The 22,986-nt window shown below is 37.9% G+C and overlaps 1 protein-coding gene across 1 annotated transcript in view; it reads right to left on the bottom strand.

The window, feature by feature from the left end:
- The window catches only part of PTPRQ (protein tyrosine phosphatase receptor type Q), a 354,830-nt gene that overhangs the window by 228,092 nt on the left and 103,752 nt on the right, over positions 1–22,986 (bottom strand). Inside the window, exon 28 of the mRNA XM_044679179.1 lies at positions 7,805–7,977. Coding sequence (XP_044535114.1) covers positions 7,805–7,977 — 173 coding nt within the window. The remainder of the gene's footprint in view (positions 1–7,804; positions 7,978–22,986) is intronic.

Below are 22,986 nucleotides of genomic sequence, written 5' to 3' on the forward strand. Positions count from 1 at the left end.
CAAAAACAGAGAAAGAAAACTACAGACCAATCTCCCTAATGAACATAGATGCAAAAATCTTTAATAGAATATTAGCAAAGAGACTCCAGCAAGTAATTAAGAAGATCATCCACCATGATCAGGTGGGATTTATACCAGGAATGCAAGGATGGTTCAACATTAGGAAAACCATCCACATAATTAACCATATCAACAGTCTAACAAACAAAAATCACATGATTATCTCAATAGATGCTGAAAAAGCCTTTGACAAAATACAGCATCCATTCCTATTGAAAACACTGGAAAGTATAGGAATAGAAGGACCTTTCCTAAAAATAATAAATAATATATACCTAAAACCATCAACGAACATAATATGCAATGGGGATAAATTAGAAGCCTTCCCAATAAGATCAAGAGTGAAACAAGGATGCCCATTATCACCTCTATTATTCAACATAGTACTAGAAACACTAGCAGTAGCAATTAGAGAAGAAAAAGAAATTGAAGGTATCAAAATAGGCAATGAGGAGACTAAGCTATTACTCTTTGCAGATGATATGATGATATACTTAAAAAATCCTAGAGAATCAACTAAGGAGCTTGTAGAAATAATCAACAACTTTAGCAAAGTTGCAGGATACAAAATAAATTCACACAAATCATCAGCTTTCCTATACATTTCCAACACATCAGAGCAGCAAGAGGTAGAAAGAGAAACACCATTTAAAATCACCCTAGTCAATATAAAATACTTGGGAATGTATCTACCAAAACAAACACAGCAATTATAAGAAAACAACTACAAAACACTTTCCAAGCAAATAAAACTGGATCTAAACATTTGGAAAGCCATTGATTGCTCATGGGTAGTAGGAGCTAACATAATAAAAATGACAATTCTACCGAAATTAATTTACCTATTTAGCGCCATACCTATCAAAGTACCAAAAAACTTCTTCACTGAATTAGAAAAAAACTATAACAAATTTCATTTGGAATAACAAAAGATCAAGAATATCAAAGGAAATAATGAAAAAAAATGTGAAGGAAGGGGGCCTAGCAGTACCAGATATTAAACTATACTATAAAGCAGCAGTCATCAAAACAATATGGTACTGGCTAAGAGACAGAAGGGAGGATCAGTGGAATAGACTTGGGGTAAATGACATCAGCAAGACAGTGTATGATAAACCCAAAGAGCCCAACTTTTGGGACATGAATCCAGTATTTGACAAAAACTGCTGGGAAATTTGGAAAACAATATGGGAGAGATTATGTTTAGATCAACACCTCACACCCTACACCAAGATAAATTCAGAATGGGTGAATGACTTGAATATAAAGAGGGAAAGTATAAATAAGTTAAGTGAACACAAAATAGTATACCTGTCAGATCTCTGGGAAAGGAAAGATTTTAAAACCAAGCAAGAGTAAGAGAAAATTACAAAATGTAAACTCAATGGATTTGATTATATTAAACTAAACAGCTTTTGTTACAAACAAAAACAATGTAGTCAAAATCAGATTGGAAACAACATATTGGGAAAAATCTTTATAACAAAAAACTCTGACATGGGTCTAATTACTCAAATATACAAGGAGTTAAATCAATTGTATAAAAAAATCAAGCCATTCCCCAATTGATAAATGGGCAAGAGACATGAATAGGCAATTCTCAGGTAAAGAAATCAAAAGTATCAATAAGCACATGAGAAAGTGTTTTAAATCTCTAATAATTAGAGAAATGCAAATCAAAACAACTCTGAGATATCACCTCACACCTAGCAGATTGGCTAAAATGAAAGAAGGGGAGAGTAATGAATGCTGGAGGGGATGTGGCAAAATTGGGACATTAATGCATTGCTGGTGGAGTTGTGAACTGTTCCAACCATTCTGGATGGCAATTTGGAACTATGCTCAAAGGGCTATAAAAGAATGCCTGCCCTTTGATCCAGCCATACCATTGTTGGGTTTGTACCCCAAAGAGATCATAGATAAACAGACTTGTATGAAAATATTTATAGCTGTGCTTTTTGTGGTGGCAAAGAACTGGAAAAGGAGGGGATGCCAGCAGTGCAATGACACAAGACAGCTCTGAGTGATTTATGGTAAAGAACGCTACCCACATTCAGAGGAAGGACTGTAGGAGAGGAAACATATAAGAAAAACAACTGCTTGAACCCATGGGTTGAGGCAGACATGATTGGGGATGTAGACTTGAAACTACCACAGCAATGTAACTATCAACAATTTGGAAATAGGTTTTGATCAACAACACATGATAAAACCAATGGAAATGTGTGTTGGCCATGGGGGGGGAATGCGGGGGGTGAAGTGGAAAGTAGGAGCATGAATCATGTAACCATGTTAAAAACGAATATTAATAAATGTTTTAAAAAAAACCCTATGATCCAGAATTATCGGTACTAGGTTTGTACCCCAAAGAGATAATAAGGAAAAATACTTGTACAAAAATATTCATGGCGTCACTCTTTGTGGTAGCAAAAAATTGGAAAATGAAGTTGTCCTTCAATTGGGGAATGCTGAACAAATTGTGGTATGTGCTGGTGGTGGAATATTACTCTGCTGTAAGGAATGATGAACTAGAGGATTTCTATATGACCTGGGAGAACCTCAATGAACTGATGCAGAGTGAAATGAGCAGAACCAGGAGAACATTGTACAAAGAAAGTAAAACATTGTGGAACAATCCAATGTAATGGACTTTGTTACTAGTAGGAATGCAACAAGGCAGGACACTCCTGAAGGACTTATGGGAAAGAATGCTAACCACATAGAGAGAAAGAACTATGGGAATAGAAATGCAAAAGAAAAACATATGACATCACTTATCACATGTATATATGGGGATGTGATTTGGTGTTTTGGCTTTAAAAAATCGCTCTATAGCAAAAATGAAAAAGGTATCAAGTGATAACATTTGTATAACCCAATGAAATTGCTTGTCGGCTCTGGGAGAGAGGAGGGAAGTGGGGAGGGAAAGAAAATGAATCATGGAAACATGGAAAAATATTTTAAAGTAATTTTTTTAAAAGCCTATAGCCCTAGGACAAGAACTAGAGTGCTGGGTTGGAAATACTGGCTAAGAAAGAAATGGCCCATTTAAATCATTAATGTAACTGTTAGGTCTCTGAATTTGGAATTATTCCATCTGATGATCAATGAAGTCAAACATCACTGCAAGAACTGAACTCTATCCATATTGGCATTATTGCTTTAAATGAAGCCAAAAGAAATTAAATCGCAGCTGAATCAAAGTAGTGCTCTTAGGCTTTCTTTGGAAAGATGAACAAAGGAGCTTTCCAATGAGGGAACAGCTACATCAATCCAAAAAGTCCCATAGTCCTTGGGGAACAATGAGAGAACAGATGGAAATGCATCTTGTTCAGGATTATTTCCATGGATAAAAACATATCCATTGCTAATACTGAACCATTTAATGGTGTTTTGGACTTTGGCAGTAAGAACTTTCTTTTTCAATGTATTCAGTAGCTGTGGCTGCTGAAAAGCTAAAGGTTGAAGCATTGCAGAGACAGTTTCAGTGGTGTAGTTCCATGGGAGTTGTTCACCTGAAGGACACCTTTGGGTCACATGTTTGAGGGGCCCTGATAACCAGAGACTCATAGGTATAGGTTTTGGGTTTGTTTCTACCAGAACCTCAGGAGAGGTGCTGGTGCTAGTTTAACTTGATTGGCACATGCCACCATAATCTCTTCCTTGGATACCTTACTGCTCCAGCTAGATTAGCTTGGGCTACCCCAATAGTGAGATTATTGTTGATCAAGGATAGAGGTCCTCTTTGGCACAAGAGTCACAAGGATTGTATTCCTCAGCATGTATGTATATATAAATGAATACATACAATATACACATATATACATGAAACATAAACTAATAACATACTTAAGAGATAATTAATTTAAAAAGTCTCCATTAAAAGGGAACATGGGGGTGGGGAAAGCTAGGTACTTCCATGGATTGAGAGCCTTGCCTAGAAATAGTAGTTATTGGGTTCAAATCTGGCCTCAGACATTTCTTAGCTATATGACTCTGGACAAATCACTTAAACCCCATTGCCTATCCCCTACTGCTCTTTTGCCTTGGAACTAATGACTCCAAAATAGAAGGTAAGGATAAAAAAAATAATAAAAAGAATAAAGGAAGATGCTATCTCCTGAGGCAGCCCACTCCACTTTTGAACAGCTTTATAGTAAGGAAGTTTTTTCCTAATGTTGAATCTAAATTTGCTTCTTTGGACTTCCACCCTTGTTTATGATTCTGTCCTTCCTGGTCCCCAAATCCCTGACTCTTAGGATAAGAGTAAATTATTCTTATTTAGCTATTTTAAAATTGTTACTATTTGGGGCAGCTGGGTAGCTCAGTGGATTGAGAGCCAGGCCTAGAGATGGGAGGTCCTAGGTTCAAATCCGGCCTCAGACACTTCCCAGCTGTGTGACCCTGGGCAAGTCACTTGACCCCCATTGCCCACCCTTACCACTCTTCCACCTATAAGTCAATACACAGAAGTTAAGGGTTTAAAAATAAAAAAAAATCATTACTATTATCTTGTTTCAATACACAAAATATCTTATGACATCCAAATAAATATCAATGGAAGTTTAAAAGCAAAGGTGTTAGAGTGAAGACCTCTTAGACACTCCATCTATCTATAAACAAAAATGATCAAACTTCTGATTTAAATAATATTAGTATTGATTATTATTAATATTTATATCATTAATATTTCCATGCCCACCAGTTTGTATTCTTCCCTTATTGATAGACTATAGGTCCCCAGTGCCTTTATAGATATGATTCATATGAATTTCTGTGCAGATTCATTACCCTCACCTTCACCATCCCCTAAAAATTCCCCTTCTCATTTTGCAATCCCTAGCTCCACTCATGGCTCAGATCACATGCTACCTTCATTCCATGATCCCTCCAATTGCTAGCATTTCCACTTCCCAAAGTTCCTCTGTATATACTTTGTGTTTTCTTGTCCTTATAGTTATTGCTTTCTCTTGTGGAATGTAAACTCCTCAAGGGGAGACACGGTCTCCATTTTTTTCTTTGATTCCTTTTAATCTGCTTTAATGACTAACACACACACACACACACACAGACACACACCAGGCATTTAATAATCGCTTATTTTGTTGCTTTGTCTTGAATGGAATGGAACCACGCTGGTGGGATTTGTTTGGACTTGCTAGGGTTTGTGCTCCATTGACATATCCAGGATCACTTCTAAACCATGATAAGCATCAGTGCTATACTTCAGGAGAGGTACTGTGGTGTGATACATACATCATTGGACTCAGAGTGAGAGTTAACTAGGTTTGAATCCCAACTCATACTAGTCATGTAACCTGGGCCAAGTCAACCATTGTAGGTCTTTAGGAAAAGCATGGCCACAGCTCATAGCTGCAGCAGAGACTCCTCAGCTCTGCGCCCTTGGTTAACTTCATGTTCTAGTGCAGGAGTCAGTTAGAACTCCCAACAACCCGGACAATTTTTCATTTTTGTGGGCAAAATGGGTTGTATAAGATAAACAGACATGGATGGGGTACAATCTGCATTTCAGATCTCATTACATTCTTTTTCCTTCTTTTGAACTTGTTATAACTGGTGAGGACATCCTCCTCCTTCCAATCACCTCAGTGCATATCCTGTGTCATCCTCAATTCCTCACTATCACCAATATGACATATCCAATCTGTTACTAAATATTGTTGCTTCTCTCTTATAATAACTCTCCCATATGCCCCGTTTTCTTCAGGCACACAGCCACCACCCTATTCAGACCCATATCATTTCTCTCTCTCTCTGATCTATTACAAAAGGTCTTTTTTACACCCTTCCTTTCCATCTTAGAATCAATACTCTATATTGGTTCCAAGGCAGAAGAGTGGTAAAGGCTAGGCAGTAGAGGTTAAGTGGCTTGTCCAGAGTCACCAAGCTAGGACATGTCTGAGGCCAGATTTGAATCCAAAATCTCCCATCTCTAGACTTGACTCTCTAACCATTGCTCCAACCTACTTGCCTCCACAATAGACTCTGAACTAACCTCCCTTTCTCAAATCTCTCTTTTTTTTTTACAGTATAATCTCTCACCAGGAGTCAAAGTGATTTTCCTCAAATGCAAGTCTCACTCTATCACTGTTCTATCAATAAATTAGTGGCTCAATATTAATTCTAGGATTACATAAAATTTTCTAATGCATATGTTATTCATCTTTTGGTACATATGTATACAAATAAATGTAACAAATATACATAAAGATGTGATCATGTTTAGTTGTTTTTTTTTTTTACTGATAAAGTTACATGACCTAAAATGCTCAGAGAGCAATGGCCAACAATATCCAAATTCATTTCATGAACTTAGGGAAGCAGCATGGTATTATAGAATATATCAGGGAATATGATTGGGGATTTTGACTTTAAAAGATCACTCTATTGAAAATAGTAATAATGTGGAAATAGGTTTTGAACAATGATACATGTAAAACCCAGTGGAATTTCTCATTGGCCCTGGGAGGGCAAGGAAGGAGGGGAGGGAAAGAACATGAATCATGTAACTATGGAAAATATTCTAAATTAATTAAATATTTTTTTAAAAAAGAAAATATCAGGTATCTGAAATTGGAGGACTTGAATTCAAATCCTGTCATATCATATTTTTTACCTATTACACACCTCAAATTTCTCAACGTTAAAGTGAGAGAGGTGGGCTAAATAGTTTTTGGAGTCCCTTTAAACAGAAATCTGAAGCTGGAAAGCTCTTCGGGGTCATTTAGTCTTTCACTTCCCTCATTTTAAAGGAGAGGTGAAATTTATACAGCGTTTTATAACCTCATGGCTATCCTATGAAGTAGCATTATAGTTATACTTATCCTTGTTTTCCAGATAAAAAGCTCAAACCTTCAAGAGGCTAGATAACTCACTCGCATGTAGGTTATATACGTAAGAAACAAAGTTGACTTTTGAATTCAGCAATTCCTGTTACTAAGTCTATCACTATATACCAGTGGTTCCCAAACTCTTTTGGCCTATCTCTCCCTTTCCAGAAAAAGTATTACTTAGCACTCTGGAAATTAAAATTTTTTAAATTTTAATAGCAATTAATAGGAAAGATAAATGCCCCCGTGGCCATCACCGCTTCCCTGGATTGCTGCAGCACCCACCAGGGGGCAGTGGCGCCCACTTTGGGAATCACTGCTATATACTATGGATTCTTATTCACTTTTGTGTCTGGTCTCCTTTAGAAATCTAGTCAAATCAGTGGACCCCTTCTCCAAATAATCTTTTTATATCCACAAAAAAAGAAATTGGATTGTAAATAAATATAATTATATTTAAAAGTAAAAAGTTATCGGGGCAGCTGGGTAGCTCAGTGGAGTGAGAGCCAGGCCTAGAGACGGGAGGTCCTAGGTTCAAATCCGGCCTCAGACACTTCCCAGCTGTGTGACCCTGGGCAAGTCACTTGACCCCCATTGCCTACCCTTACCACTCTTCCATTCCACCTATAAGTCAATACACAGAAGTTAAGGGTTTAAAGTAAAAAAAAAATAAAAAAAAAAAGTAAAAAGTTATCAAAATGTTAAAAAAAAACGACTACAGACTCTAGGTTAAAGAAGTCCTGCTCTATCCACTAAACCACATGAATAGTGCTTCCATGCTATGGGATGCTGCATTCAATGTACTCCTGAATGCAGACAACAGAAAATACCTTTAAGAATACTGAGGGTAGAACGAACCGAATATCAAAAAACAAATAAATAAAAATCAGTACCTCGTCTTTTCCTGTAAGCAAGGTATCTTCCAAAATAATTCCTGTCTCTGAAATGAACACTTGCACCCTATATTGACTAATGATTCCATTGGGTTGTCGTGGCTTCTTCCAAGTAATGCTTATTAGTGTGGCTTCAACTTCTAAAAGTTGTAAGTCAAATACTGCACTTGGAACTAAAATGAAAAAGAAAGAAAGAAAGAAAGGTTAGAAGGATATACTATAAAAGACTCAGGATCTTATGGAGAGATCTCATTGGGCTACATCTTTAAGGTTTTATTGACTCGTGATTGAACTGGAAAAACAAGGAAATGTTGTTAGTTTGTGAATCTCTAAAACATAGTATAAGGTTCTTCAAATAAAATGGTACTTGAAAATTAACCTCAACAAATTTTAGCAGAAGAATTAAAGAAGGAAGATGATGCTATCTGGAAGTATGTAAAAATAAACTCATCGTACTTCTCTCTCTGTCTCTGTTTTCTTGGCCTTTGTCTCTGTCTCTGATTGTCCCTTTCTGTATATATATATACACACAAATATATTTGATGAGGAAACTTGGTGGCACAGTGGATAGAGCTTTAGGCTTAGAATTAGGAAGACTTGAGTTTAAATCTATTCTCAGACACTGTACCTTTGTGTTGCCCTGGGCTAGTCACATAACTTCACTCTGCCTCAATTTTCTCCCTTTTTTTTAAACCCTTACGTTTCATCTGTATAGTTAGAAAATCTTGGATCCCCTAAAACTACATTACCCAGAATGATTTTCCCTTTGTTTACGTGCATCTTTACATTATTGTTTATATAGTCCTGTAGGATCCTCCCCTTTCTTCTTTTTCTGCATGAGTGGCTGGGAGAGGCTGGCTTTCTTAGATTTTTTATTCATTTTATTTTATTTATTATATTTAAATTATTTATTATATTTATAAATAAATCCTATTAAATATAATACTTAGAATATTGGATATTAATTTCAAAACCCACACATCTTAGAATCAATACCATTTATTGGTTCTAAGGCAGAAAAGTGGTAAAGACTAGGCAATGAGAGTTAAATGACTTGCCCAGGGTCATAATGCTAGGAAGGGTCTAGGGCCAGATTGAAAACTAGGACCTCCCATCTCTAGACCTGGCTTTCAATTCTCTGAGCTACCCAGCCGCTCCCAATTTTCTCCTCTGTAAAATGGAGATGATAATAGCACTAACATCACAATGTCATTGTATGAGATAATATTTGCAAATATTAGAGCTCTATATAAATGCTAATTATATATATATACACTTATAGTATATATGCTTATGTATGTATACATATATGCCTCTGTGTGTATATAAATATATATATATATGAACATCTATATATAACTGTATATTCAGGAATATTCTAATTCTACATTTTCATTTCAGAATTCTCAGCAAAAATGCAACTTACAAAAATGATTATAATCTTAATTAAGTTGTTAATTAAAGTTTTTTAGCTCTCACACTCCCAATGAAAACCCTGGTTTTCAATGTATCTTTTCTTTACAAATAAATATGAGGTGTACATTACAAATGGCATGCATATATGAGATAGATCTCAAAGGTGACAGTCAGAAAATGTGCAAGCGTATTGGGAAAAAGTTTTCTTTGAAGAATTAAAAGTGAATATTTTACAAAGGACAACGGAGAGGAAAATAGGTATGGGTAGATGAGGGATTTGCGGGTAAAAGATATCTAGTGTGATAGAAAGAGGAGGCGGATCCATCATGGAAGAACAATGACAGGTTGGTAACCAGCTTATTCTGCTGGTGTCCTCACCAAGTCAGGAGAAAGCAGGGAAGGCTCCTAGCATGTTGGCTGGACTCCTTGTGGTGAACTTTTCAGATTATTTGAATAAGATGCTCGTAGAATGGGCAAGTGCGGATGGGTGGTCATGGACAGTTGGAGGAAATTTTCAAATCAAGAAGTTCACAGATAAACTTGAATATTTTAGTAATGGGATCCTGTGGGGGGAAACACTTGGCTATACATAGCTGGGTGGTGAAGTGGATAGAATTGTGGGCGGTACAGTGGATAGAGTGCTGGGCATGGAGTCAGAAAGATTTATCTTTTTGAGTTCAAATCTGGCCTCAGATACTTCCTGGCTGTGTAACCCTGGACTAGTCACTTGATATTGTTTGCCTCAGTTTCCTCATCTGTAAAATGAGCTATAGAAGGAAATTTCAAGTCACTCCAGAACCTCCACCAAGAAAATTTCAAATAGGGTCACAAAGAGTCAGACACAATTGAAAACAACTCGACAACAATATATAGTTTGGGGCAGCTGGGTGGCTCAGTGGATTGAGAGTCGGGACTAGAGACAGGAGGTCCTAGGTTCAGATCCAGCCTCAGACACTTCCCTGCTGTGTGACCCTGGGCAAGTCACTTGACCCCCCCATTACCCACCCTTACCACTCTTCTGCCTTGGAGCCAATACACAGAAGTTAAGGGTTTAAAAAAAAACAAGAAAAAAAACACAATATATAGTTTGCAGTCTGGGAGTCTCAATCTAATTCTGTCACTTGCTGACTAAGTAATCATGGATGAGTCCCCTGAACTCCATAGAGCCCCTGTCTATGAGATCCAATAATGCCTTTTCTATCTACTTCACTGAACTATTTCAAGGCTGAAATGACCTTTATTTCTGGGAGAAAGTTGAGCATTCTGGGAGGAAGGAAACAATGGCAGCAGGGGCAACCAAAAAAGAAGGGGCAAGAGATAAACCAGTCATAAGATGTATGAGGTAGAAGTCAGGGAAAACATGAAGGAGACACAAAGAATACAGAAAGGAAAAAGTTTAAAGCAACAGAAACTGAGCTGTGAAAGTTAAACGACGCAGAGCCATAAGTATTTTCCAGGGAATGTGGTAGATCAGCTATCAGCTACAAAGGAGGGCTACAAGGAAAGAAGGCACCAAAGCACTGAAAAATCTGGGCAAGATAGAAAAAGGGAAGAAAAGAGAATGGGGAATTAGCAAAGCAAAAAGGAGAGATGGCAAATGCTACCTCCCTTTTATTATTTTCTCTTTCCTAAGGAGGAGGAAGATGGGACACTCCGAACGAAAACCCCTGCAGTTTATGGGACGAAAGGAGAATGGCGGAAGACCCTTGTAAGAGAAGATTTGCTTCAAAAGGGATGAGAGCAGCTGCCCAGCAAGAGATTATGTGGTGGTAGGGACTCTGGTTATTAATTCAAGTGGGATGAACCCTAGGGACATATTTGCAGTAATTCAAATCCCTCAGAGTAAGGCTTTTGATGTGAGCTTCAGATCCACAGAGACATTGGATTTACTTTTAAAGAACAGAAGAGAAGTAAATGGGCCAAGCCAGCTGGAAGAATTTTGTGGTGATTCTGGTAAGAGGCCAAGGCCAAAGCCTCTGTTCCCTGTCTTCAAGAATGAAATAGTGGAGAGAAAGAGAGATCATTACAACCAAGTCATGGAGAGAAGGATACTAATTGTGCCATCCAAAGTTACAGCCCCATTTGAGGTTTGGACTGAATCAACAAACATTTACAAAACCCTCAGAGGTGTGAGGCATTGTGTTATGCTCTGGGAATGCAAGGAAGGGAAAACAATCCCTGCCCACAAGGAGCTTACAGTCGACGTGGTATGCAGTGGAGGATGGGATCCGAAGATTCTGAAATCAAATATTTAAAACTAGAAAGACACTGAAAGGTGATCTCGCCTGATCTCCTCACTATTCAGATGAGGAACTGAGGTCCAGGGAAGTTCAGGGACTTTAGCTCAAGGTCACAGAGGCAGTAAGCAGCAGAAGTAAAATGTGAGCCCCACATGTCCGATTCCAAATTCTGCACTCTTGGTTCACCGTCTCTCTGTCAGAGGCTTTTTAATTCAGAACAGAGAAAGGTTATGGCTGAAATAAGGGATCAAGGAATCTTATAAGCACTACTCAAGAAATCAGCCAAGTGTAAGGTATTTCAGGGAGATCATTTCAGGGGGGAAGACTGAGTATCCAGCAGGAGGACCATCTATAAGAGATGGACAGGCAGAGAGGAGTGGGGAGGAGAGAGAGAGAGAGAGAGAGGGAGAGAGAGAGAGAGAGAGAGAGAGAGAGAGAGAGAGAGAGAGAGAGAGAGAGAGAGAGAGGTGAGAGACAGGAGAGTGAGAGACAGACAGACAGATAGAAAGAGAGACACAGTGAGAGATACAGACACAGAGACACAGACAGAGAGACAGAGACAGAGAGGCAGAGAGCTAAGAGAGATAGACAGACAGACAGACAGAGACACAGACACAGAGAGACAGAGACAGAGAGGCAGAGGCAGAGAGCTGAGAATCAGGCATTCTTTGCAGAGAGAGTCAGAGAGACGGAGAGAGAATCTAATGCTCTGTGGAAAGAACACATCTGTGCAAAATGAACAAGGCAATGGCTTAATAAAAAGTAATCTAATACACTTTGGGTTCTGGGGGCTCAGAAATATCTGAAACATCTAAATAATAATGTTTTATATAATTTATAATGATTTACATGCATTTTAAAGTGCTTAAAGTGCTTTACAAATATTATTTCATTTAATCTCACAACAACCTGGGGAGGTAGGTGCTATTCTTCTTATTTTACAGATGAGGAAATTGAGGCAGATAGAATTAAGTGATTTCTCCAGTTTTTCAGAGCTAAAAAGTATCTGAGGCAGGATTTGAATACAGGTATTCCTGACTCCAAGAACAGACAATGAAGATTTAGGTTTATAAAAAGAATAAAAAAAAATATTAAGAGCTAACTTCAGAAAAAGATGAGGGAAAAGACACAGGGATGAGCTCTGCATTGTTGTAGGAATAAAAATTCCAACATGTGAAAACTCCCTCTAACAATACAAGTTAGCAACTTCTTTTCAATTTAAGAGTCTTAGACATCTGTCTAGAGTTGGGTTGGTGAACCTATGACATAGAGTGTGCTGGAGGGGGCTGCTCCCTTCCCCTTTGGCATATGGACCTGACATCACTTGCCCCTCTGCCCAGCAGCCCAATGGAAGCAGTTCCTCCCTTCCCTGTCTGGAGTATGGAAGGGGGCTCACATGCAGCATGAGGGTCGCAGTTTGGGCACTCAGTCTCTAAAAGGTTCACCATCACTAGGCTAGAGCAATTAAGTGACTTGCCTAGCAACACACAGGCAGGATAGGACATAGGATATACATTCTAGACAAGGATTAACAGGGATCCTTCTCCTCAGGAGAAAGGCCTTACAATAGTAATCCTGCCTCCCTGGTCTGTTCTTTATGCCTACCAATGGAGGGGATTCCATTTGGGATATCTTAGATGGCTTCTGTCCCCTTACAAGGGACCAGAGACAGTTGGTAGTTCAGTGAAGGCTGCGCATGGGGGTCAAGTAGACCAGAGTTCAATTCTAGCTTCACACACTTACCAGCTATGTCACTCTGAGAAGGTCCCTTAGCCTCTGTTAGACTCAGTTTCCTTGATTGCAACAATGGATATAATAATTGCACTTATCTCAAGTTATTATGAAGATCAAATGAGTTAACATGTGGAAAGAACTTAGCACAATGCCCAGCACAGAAGAGACATGATATAAATACGTATTCTCTCTGTTCTCTCCCTTTTCTGACTCAAAATTCTGAGTCTGTGATGGGATTAAAGATCCATTATAAATGGAACCTTTTGGAGTTTGGGGTTATTTTGAAATAAATTTCAAAAGCAAGATAATACTGAGAAACATGAAATAGTGGTAAAAAGGACACTGGATTTGGATCAGGGCTCCAGGACTCCGGACTACAATTTATCAAAGTGAAACACATATATTCGGTCTTGAAAGAGAATTGTATGTGCACTCTCATTCCTGGTAATGACATCATTAGCTAACAAATTGATATGAGCATGAATTTCATTGACTTGGGAAGGGTGGATGACTTGATGTATAGAGTCAGGCCTAGAGTTTAGAGGACCTGGATTCAAATTTAGACACTTTCAAGCCATGTGACCCTGGGCAAGTAATTTAACCCCAATTGCCAACCTCTTACTATTCTTCTGCATTGGAACCAATACTTAGTATTAATTCAAGAAGGTAAGAGTTTTAAAAAAAGAATTACACTGACAAACTCAGAGGAGGGTAGTGACATGAACAGGAAAATGTGTCTATTTTTATCAAAAACCTCCTCACCATATTAAAAGGTAAGCTTCATGAATAGGGATATTTTTTATTTATTGTATTTGTATCCCCAACTTCTAACATAATGCATGGTTCATAGTAAATACTTAATAAACAATTGTTGATTGAAGTCACACATTTCCAGAAAAGGGAAAAGCAACTGGGGATGTGGAATTGTCCCAGTGTGGGGAAATATAGTCAAATGGATTTTATCCTGAAAGGCATGAAGAAGGATTTATTTTGTTGATGCTGTTGTTTACCTAATGCATTTCTCATGATCAAAAGAATTGTTTGTAACTAATTGGACCATGGATAGCTCTCAATATTGTACAAGTTCAAATAATAAAAGCTCAAACAACACTGCTGAGAAAGCTATTCCGTGTGGAAATGCTGGCCGGCACATTGAAAGCCACAGGACTTTAGGCTCAAAGAGGAAAAATCTTTAAGAGACTAATGAAGCATCATCAAAAAGCTACTCTCTGCAGCTGAAAATTGAGTAAAAAATTCCTGCCAGTCCAGAGAACACAAATCAGAGAAGAAAGCAAACCAGGACATGGAAGGAAGGACACAGCTTGAGATAGAAGAAAAGACTGGAAGCAATGGTTACAAAAACCTGTGTCAAGAAATCAGGGTGAGTCCATGTAAAGACTGAAAAAGTGGGAAGACGACCTCAAAGAAGCAGTCAAAAATAATCAGAGCCTGAAGAAGGCAGAATGGGCTGGCTGATTGGTGGTATGGATGACTAGTGACAAAGGATAAAATGGAAATTTATAACACATAGTGCCAGCCAAGGAATATCATCTATGAAAAATTCCACAGTGATCTCTATGTCTCCTATAAAACAGCAACAACCACAAGTCAACAGTCAACATTCCACAAATTATACAGAATGAAGGGTTAGCAAAGGTTAAATGAATATGAAATGGAAAATGCCCAAGAAAGAAGGGAATTCATTCTATGAATCTTGAGGCAGGTAGAGATAGGTGATGATGATCATGACAAACATGATTAATTAGTATTCCTTCATAGGATTTAGAACTGGAAGTGGCTTAAGAGATCAGTCTAAGACCAATACCTTCATTTTGCAAGTGAGCAAATCGAGGTCTAGAGAGGTGAAAGGACTTGAACAGAATCGTATCACTAGTCAGTGTAGGTACTGAGATTCAGACCCAGATTTTCATGATTCCAAATCAAAAGAGAGAGAGAGAGAAACAGAGAGAGAGAGAGAGAAACAGAGGTAGATAAGTAGATAGATAGATAGATAGATAGATAGATAGATAGATAGATAGATAGGTAGGAAGATGGGACAATTAGGTATTGCAGTGGGTTGAGTGTCCAGCCTGTTATTAGGAAGATGAGTCTTCCTAAATTCAAATCTGACCTAAGTTACTTCCTAGTTATTTGATCCTGGAAAAGTCACTTAACCCTGTTTGCCTCAGTTTCCTCACCTGTAAAATGAGCTGGAGAAGGAAATGGCAAGCCATACTAGTGTGTCTGCTAAGAAAAATCCCAGTTATTTCAGTGGTACCTGACTCTTTCATGAATGGGGTCATGAAGAGTCAGGTACCACTGAAATAACTGAATAACAATAAGAGGGAGAAAGAAAAAGGGGAGAGAGAGACAGAAAGAGACAGAGAAATGCATGGATAAATAGATTTATTAGGCACCAGGGATATAAAAAAGAGCTAGGGAATCAGTCCTTGCAAGAACTGGAAGGGGAAGGAGTTAAGATGTTGAAATGGCCTAGAAGTGAGAAGGCCTTTTTTTCAGGCAAAATAAGGCCAAAGCTGGCCTAATAGAATACAAGGTGGGTCCGGTGATGTAGTTCAAGGTTCCAGTGGGAAGGATGTGAAGATGATGGATGGGGTAGAGAGAAAATGATAAGAATACAGGCTAGAGCTAAGCTACAAAAAGGCAAAGTTTTCTGTACCACTCTTTTTACTTAAGTCTCTCCTCACAAGTGGTCAGGCACCAATATGTTAGAATGTCATCTTGTGCCTAGAGAGAAGGCTGCTGAGAAAGGTCAGCAATCAGTATCCCCTCAGTTTCCTTTTATGAATCCAACAGCTCTTTTCACTTTCAACCTGCTATCACACATGGCAGAAAGCCCTAGGAACCATCAGCGATCACCAACAAGCTGGCAGCCTTTGGCTTTTCAGCTCAAGCCATTGTCAGGAAATGTTAAGAAAACTGCAGAGACCAAGGAGTCCTCTCTGGGTATTTGTGTAGTTTAACGAAACGCTGGAGTTAGTAAATGCATTATGTGACAATGGGATAAATCTAATATATGTTGATATCCTTAAGGATATTCACACAGGATACAGAACTGAAATTAAGCTGTTTGCAAAATCATATCAGATTAGCATCTGCAAAGGGATTTAGCAAGGAGATCCATCTCCTACAAACTAATTTCAAGTACCTTGGAGATATTACTCTGGTTATTTGATTCGGAAAAGTGAAATTATGATGAAAATCAAACTTGAACATTGGCTGTTTGCTCATGATTGGGTTTTGTTCACAAAGTCCATCCTAGAGCTCCAAAGAAAGCTCCAATAGCTGCCCGGGACATCTGGGCTGATCAGCCTATAAATGCCCCGGGTAAAGACAAAGTCGATGTGCACTGAGGCACTGCTTACAAGGCACAGTAGACACAGGCAGATCAAAGATCAAGGAGGCATGAGAATGAGTATGTTTCCATTGGCACCAACTTTGACAGGCTAATGGACCAAAGGCTGCACAGTGGCCTAGATTCCTTTCAGCCACATCCTTCAAGTGCTGCTGTATATATATGTATATACATGTATATCAAAATCAGGGCAGGACCATTTGACCCTCTAGGACTACTTGCTATGACATATGCATAAGAATGCTGCTCCAATCAATCCATCCATCAATCAATCATTAGCCATTTATTAAGCACCTCCTTTATGCTAGCCAGTAGGCTAAGTGCTAGGCATACAAAGGCAAGATTAAAATAGTCCCAGCCCCAAGGAGTATAAAGAGGACAAATAAGCTTGTTCTCACTTACTCACAAATTTGGCCATTAGCCCTTTATTCCTTTTTTTGTGATAACATGGCGAAATAACCCTTGGTAGAAGATCGGAGGGGCGAACTGCTACAGAGACATTAATGTATAATTCAAGAGTGGAACAGTCATATAGCAAAGATGGCAGATAATTCTGCAATAGATTGACATGAACAACGTCACAAACCTACTTGAAATCCAAAAATTCACTGGGATGTGCCAATGGTTTGGTTGGTTGGACAAAAAGAGAAAAAAATAAACAGAAGTAGCTAGGTGGCTCATTGAATAGACAGCAAGACCTGGAGAGAGGAGGTCCTTGGTTTGAATCTTACCTCAGATACTTCCTCATTGTGTGACCCTGGGCAAGTCACTTAATCCCAATCCTCTAGCCCTTCCCACTCTTCTGCTTTGGAATAGATATATAGTATGGATTTTAAGAAAGAAGATAATGTTTTCTAATGTGAAAAGAGAAGCAAGGGATATCAGTCAGTTCTGGTATTCTGTAAATGTTTTTGTCCTATTGAAAGCTGATAGGATCATGGGATCATAGATTAAGAGCTACTAAGGACCTTGGAGACCAATGAGTTGGAGACTGAGGAACAGAGAAGTTAGATAATTTGTACAGGGTTAAATATCTTCTAGTAAATATGTGGAAAAGGATTTGAAAACAGATTGCCCTGACTCCAAGTACTATGCCCTATACCCTTATCTACTTCTGACCTATGGAGTAATACAGTTAGATCTTTGCTTCAGGAAAATACTTTGGGCACTGCAGTGGAAGTTAGATTGGCATAGAAAATTACAAAAAATATGCTACTTTTAATTTCATTATTTTGATGATGTCTCTAAATTATTATCCTTTTTTTCAGTAATCCAGGCTACCATTGAAAGGAAATGTTTAAAAGATCTTTTTAAGGGAAAGAGGAAGAACAAAAAAAATATCACAATATTAGAATACAGGGAGATAAACTATATTGGATGGAAGAAATACTGAATTTCTATGCATATGTAAAAAGGTCAGAAGACTAGACTGGAAAAGTTAAACATGCCACGGATAAAAGGAGATTAATAAAGGGAAAGAAATGGAAATATGAACATGAAGTTAGTATGCTATATATAAACTTTGGGAAATCTTGTTAATTTGGTAGTGCAAAAAGAATCATAGATGTTCCGTTATGGACATGGCCACATAATTATTAAATAAATCTACCATTTCTCCACTTGTAAAATGAGAGAATTAATCCTGAAGATCATTTCTATATCTAAGACCATGATTCTGGAGTCAGATGAGAAAATGGATGCACGCTAATTAATTTGATATACGTTTCACAGGCAATATCCAATATACAAATGGGTAGTGTTCTAAACATATGATTTCAAATTGGTCAATCCCAACCTGGAAATATTTTCCCCTCAATAAAAGCATGAGTAAGAAATAGATGATGGGTCAGTCCACAAAATGGGTTTAGGGAATAGTTGGATGAGAGGTACAGAATCCATGGACATTCATGACCACAGCTAACTTGACTATTACTGTATTATAAGGAAGTAACACAATTCCAGATCTATTTGTCCCCTGCCTAACCATGATTTTGATGTCACTAGGTCCCCCTGGTCTCTGCAAATTATGTAGGTATAATCTGCTAATCCCTAACGTCCTTACCAGCTCTATGACCTATGACTGTCTCTACAGATCATGCCAGGGTAAATCAATCCCCAGGCGCCCTAAATTGGGAAACAAGGGCTGCTACCCTCCATCTGCAGCAGAGACATGGTCAGTTCTGAGTCTAAAACATTCTTTCCTCCTGTCCATAACTGGTAAGCAGAAGTTTTAGAGAAGTCAAAAGATAAATAGTTGTCTAGGCAGTTCTCATTTTATGGTAATTATAAAAATAAAACTGGAATGGAGTAGGTCAAAGCTTTCCAGCCAAAGGAGCAATGGGATTGGGCCAGTAAGTTGTTGCTACATGCCCAGCCAGGGCAAGATAAGAAGATTTAAGCTTGACATGAGTAAGAATTTCCTAATAATTAGAGATAATTCTATAATGTCATAAACTGAAATGATAGCTCATTCTCTGTTAATAGAAATTAATAGAAAATCAATAGAAATTAAAAGAAAATTTTAATAGGAAGAGCTAGGTAGAGCAGATGATAGAATACTGGGTCTTAAGTCAGGGAGACTGAAATTCAAATACAGCCTTAGACCTCAGTTTCCTCAAATGCAAAATCGGAATAATATCAGTATCTACCTTGTATGGTTGATGTGAGAATCAAATGAAATAATAATCATAAAGCATCTAGCATAATGCCCATAGTAGGTATTATTATATAAATGCAAGTTATTTTTCTGATCATTATAGCCATATGATTATTTGTTTGTCACTAAGCAGGACTTTTTTTTAAAATTCCAGAAAACTGAGCAGAAATGAGTCTCAACACTTACCACTCTTAACTTTTCTGAGACTCAGTTTCCTTATCTATAATTTAGAATAACTACCTTACTCATTTGGATTATTTTGAGGAAAACACTCTGAAAACTCTAAGCACCATACAAATAGGTTACTAGGATGTTACAGAGCAGATTCTTGCTTCAGAGGAAGAATGGACTAGACAGAGATCTCTTGCAGCTCTAAGATTCCATGAATATTATTTCTCATTTCCTCTAGAAGTTACAATGCCAGGAGGGTTTGCAGTTGCATCACCACGTCTGTCACTAAGTTTTAGACACTTTCCAGCTATGTGGCCTGTACAGTTACACTTGGCCTTCGAAGTAAAATAAAACTGTCAAGTTGGTTTAGTTGCCTTAATGCAAATGGATGGACCTTAATGAAAATGTTTGGGGCATCGTACACACTAAATCACCCACTCCAGCTTCTAGCCCGTTTGCAAGAATGCTTAGGACTAATGAAGAGGATTTATACATTATCAACTTTCTCTTTTAATCCAACCCTTCCGTTCAAGCATTAAGCATCTATTGGATAGCCCTACTGTGATCGTATTAGCGCTTGTCTTCGATTCAGAAGACGCATGTTCAAGTCTCATTTCTCACTCTACTTGTAAGACCCTGGACAGATCACTTCATTTACACAGCCAGGTATGATGGTACCCAACTGTAGTCCCTGATGCTGGGCACGTAAGGTGAATGGATAACTTGAACTTGGGAATTCTGAGCTACGGTGAGCTAAAATGATCAAGTGTCTGCCCAAAGTACAACAGCAGTATGGCAAGCCATTGGAATGGAAGGACTACAAGGCTGTCCAAGGAGGAACAAACAGATCAGGGCAGAAAAATGGAGCAAATTGCTGAATCAGTTTTGAGATGAGACCTAGGAATGGTCAATGCACTCTAGTCTGGTCAAGAGAATGCCATCCAGTACCAGAAAACCCAAACCCAAACCACTGTTACTTTCTAATAATGGAACACAATAACATATATTGAATGATAGTGAAATGAGCCCAAACTACATGAAAAAATGCTAACATTTCACATTATTCTTTTTGTGAGATCCTACAAAGAAGTATGATAGAATACTTTTATGACCTGAGTTATAGATCTTTTAGGCCACTAGAATAACATATGAATAATTTGCCAAAATAAACAGTACATATGATACAAGTCGGGCAGCTAGGAAGTAGAGTGGCTAGAATACTGGGTCTAGATTCAGGAAAACCAGAGTTCAAAGCTGATCTCAGACTGTGTGATCCTGGACAAGTCACTTCACCCTGTTTCCCTCCATTTCTTCATCTGTGAAATGAACTGGGGAAGATAATGACAAATCATTCCAATATCTTTGCCAAGAAAATCTCAAATGGGGTCGCAGAGAATTGGACAGAACTGAAAATGGCTGAACAGCACCAACTACAACACAATACAGATATTTTCAAGTTTCTAGTCTACTACTTTGTGTGCAGGAGAACCCTGCTTTAAGAAAATAAATCAGAGACATTGAGACAGCTTTTCAAATGCACAAAAGGTAATTTAGATGGAGGAATAAACATGAAGAATAATTTTGAAAGTAATTAGATACAGATAGATAAGGAAAATATAGAAGATATATTAGATAATATAGTTATCTTCATATATATTAGAACTATGTTAACATAGCAGAACAAACAAGGATTGTACATGAAACTATTATCTCGATGCCACATTTCTTGCTATTTTATATAATCTAACAAAAGAAGCAGGAATTGTAAAATAGAGAATAATAGCTTCACATGCAATCCTTTTTGTGCTTTCATTATGAGTTTAAGTTTGGTGTTTATTTGGAATTTTTTTTTAAAAACCCTTACCTTCCATCTTGGAGTCAATATACTGTGTATTGGCGCCAAGGCAGAAGAGTGGTAAGGGCTAGGCAACAGGGGTCAAGTGACTTGCCCAGGGTCACACAGCTGGGAAGTGCCTCAGGCCAGATATGAACCTAGGACTGCCAGTCTCTAGGCCTGACTCTCAATCCACTGAGCTACCAAAAGAGTCCAAAAGAGCCTCTCCTTATGAGCTAGTTCTCTGGTATAAGCCCAAAGATAGCATCAGGAACATTTAATGTAGCCTTGCCGTTGCCCTAGTGGCTTAAACAAATTGGGAAATTACTTTCATTTTTAATCCATCAGAATTAAGTAAGTGCCTACTATGTGCCAAGGTCTCTATAAGTGAATGAATATTTACAATCAAAAAGCTGCCCCCTTTATTTGGAATTTTTAAAATATAATTTAAACAAAATGGAAGAAAATACTTGAAAGAAAAGATCAATAAGGAGGTTATTTACCATCCAAGAGCAGTCACCATAACTTTACAAGTAAGAACAAGTATCCCCTCAGCAATGCATTTCAAAGAAAATTTTATATTTTTAAAATTTGATTTATACATAATTTTAGAGGAAAGCTTCCTTTGGGGAAACTAAAGTACATATGTTGAATGTTCATTGATTTACTGAGATTCCACCCAGAAATTGCTTTTTATTTTGTTATATTTTCCTTTTGAATAAAAACAAAAGGTTTTGGATTTTTTTCCATTTCCTCATTCACTTAACACCTTTCAAAAAATCTGCAACATTAAGTAAACCTGATAGCGTTATGTAAATATAAATTACTATTATTTCTTTCTTAACTTGTGAACCAGTGCAGTATCTTCACTAAGAAAGAGTTGTACATAACTGAATCGACTGAAATACAGCAACAATTTTACACTTAGAAAGAAGGAGGCTGAAGGAAGTAATCAAAACATAATAACACATTAATGTGAAACATAGTAGCTTATAATGTGCTTAACTAAGAACTACTATGTGAGATAAGTATTTTAAATATTATTATCCCCATTTATAGGTGAAGAAACTGAGGTTCAGGAAGGAGAAGGGACTTGCAAAAGTCATACAGTTAATGCCAGAGCCAAGCCTCTTGCCCAGTCTTTGAACTCCAACTCCAGTTACCAAGCTGCCTCTCTGTTTCAGTGTGTGAGGAATTGGGCACTTTTTAAAAATGCTCACTCTATAATGGGTTGCTAGTGGAGCATACCAAGAACCCTAGCACCTCTGAAAAGGTCTCTACAAAGAAAGACAGAGACAGGAATGGGACCTATGATTCCCAATGGTATACTATATCCCCAAATGGAGAAGTTCCTTCCACCAACGCAGATTGGCCCTTCTCTGCAATTTTATAATCATGGAGAGTTGCCTAGGTACTAAGAATCTAAGCAACTTACATGGGTTTACACAATCACCATGTATCAGAAGCAGGACTTGAATTCAGGTTTTCTATTAGTCTAAGCCACCTTTCAATCCATTGTGCAAAGGGACAAAGATTAATAAAAGTCAATTCTTTTTTGCCTCCATCCAAGAGAGTTTAGTTCCCCAAGCACCAAAAGAGTCTCTCCTTATGAGCTAGTTCTCTGGCATAAGCTCAAAGATAGCATCAGGAACATCTAATGTAGCCTTGCCGTTGCCCTAGTGGCTTAAACAAATTGGGAAATTACTTTCATTTTTAATCCATCAGAATTAAGTAAGTGCCTACTATGTGCCAAGG

The sequence above is a fragment of the Gracilinanus agilis genome, chromosome 5, assembly GCF_016433145.1.
Source record: "Gracilinanus agilis isolate LMUSP501 chromosome 5, AgileGrace, whole genome shotgun sequence".
Classification (NCBI taxonomy): Eukaryota; Metazoa; Chordata; class Mammalia; order Didelphimorphia; family Didelphidae; genus Gracilinanus; species Gracilinanus agilis.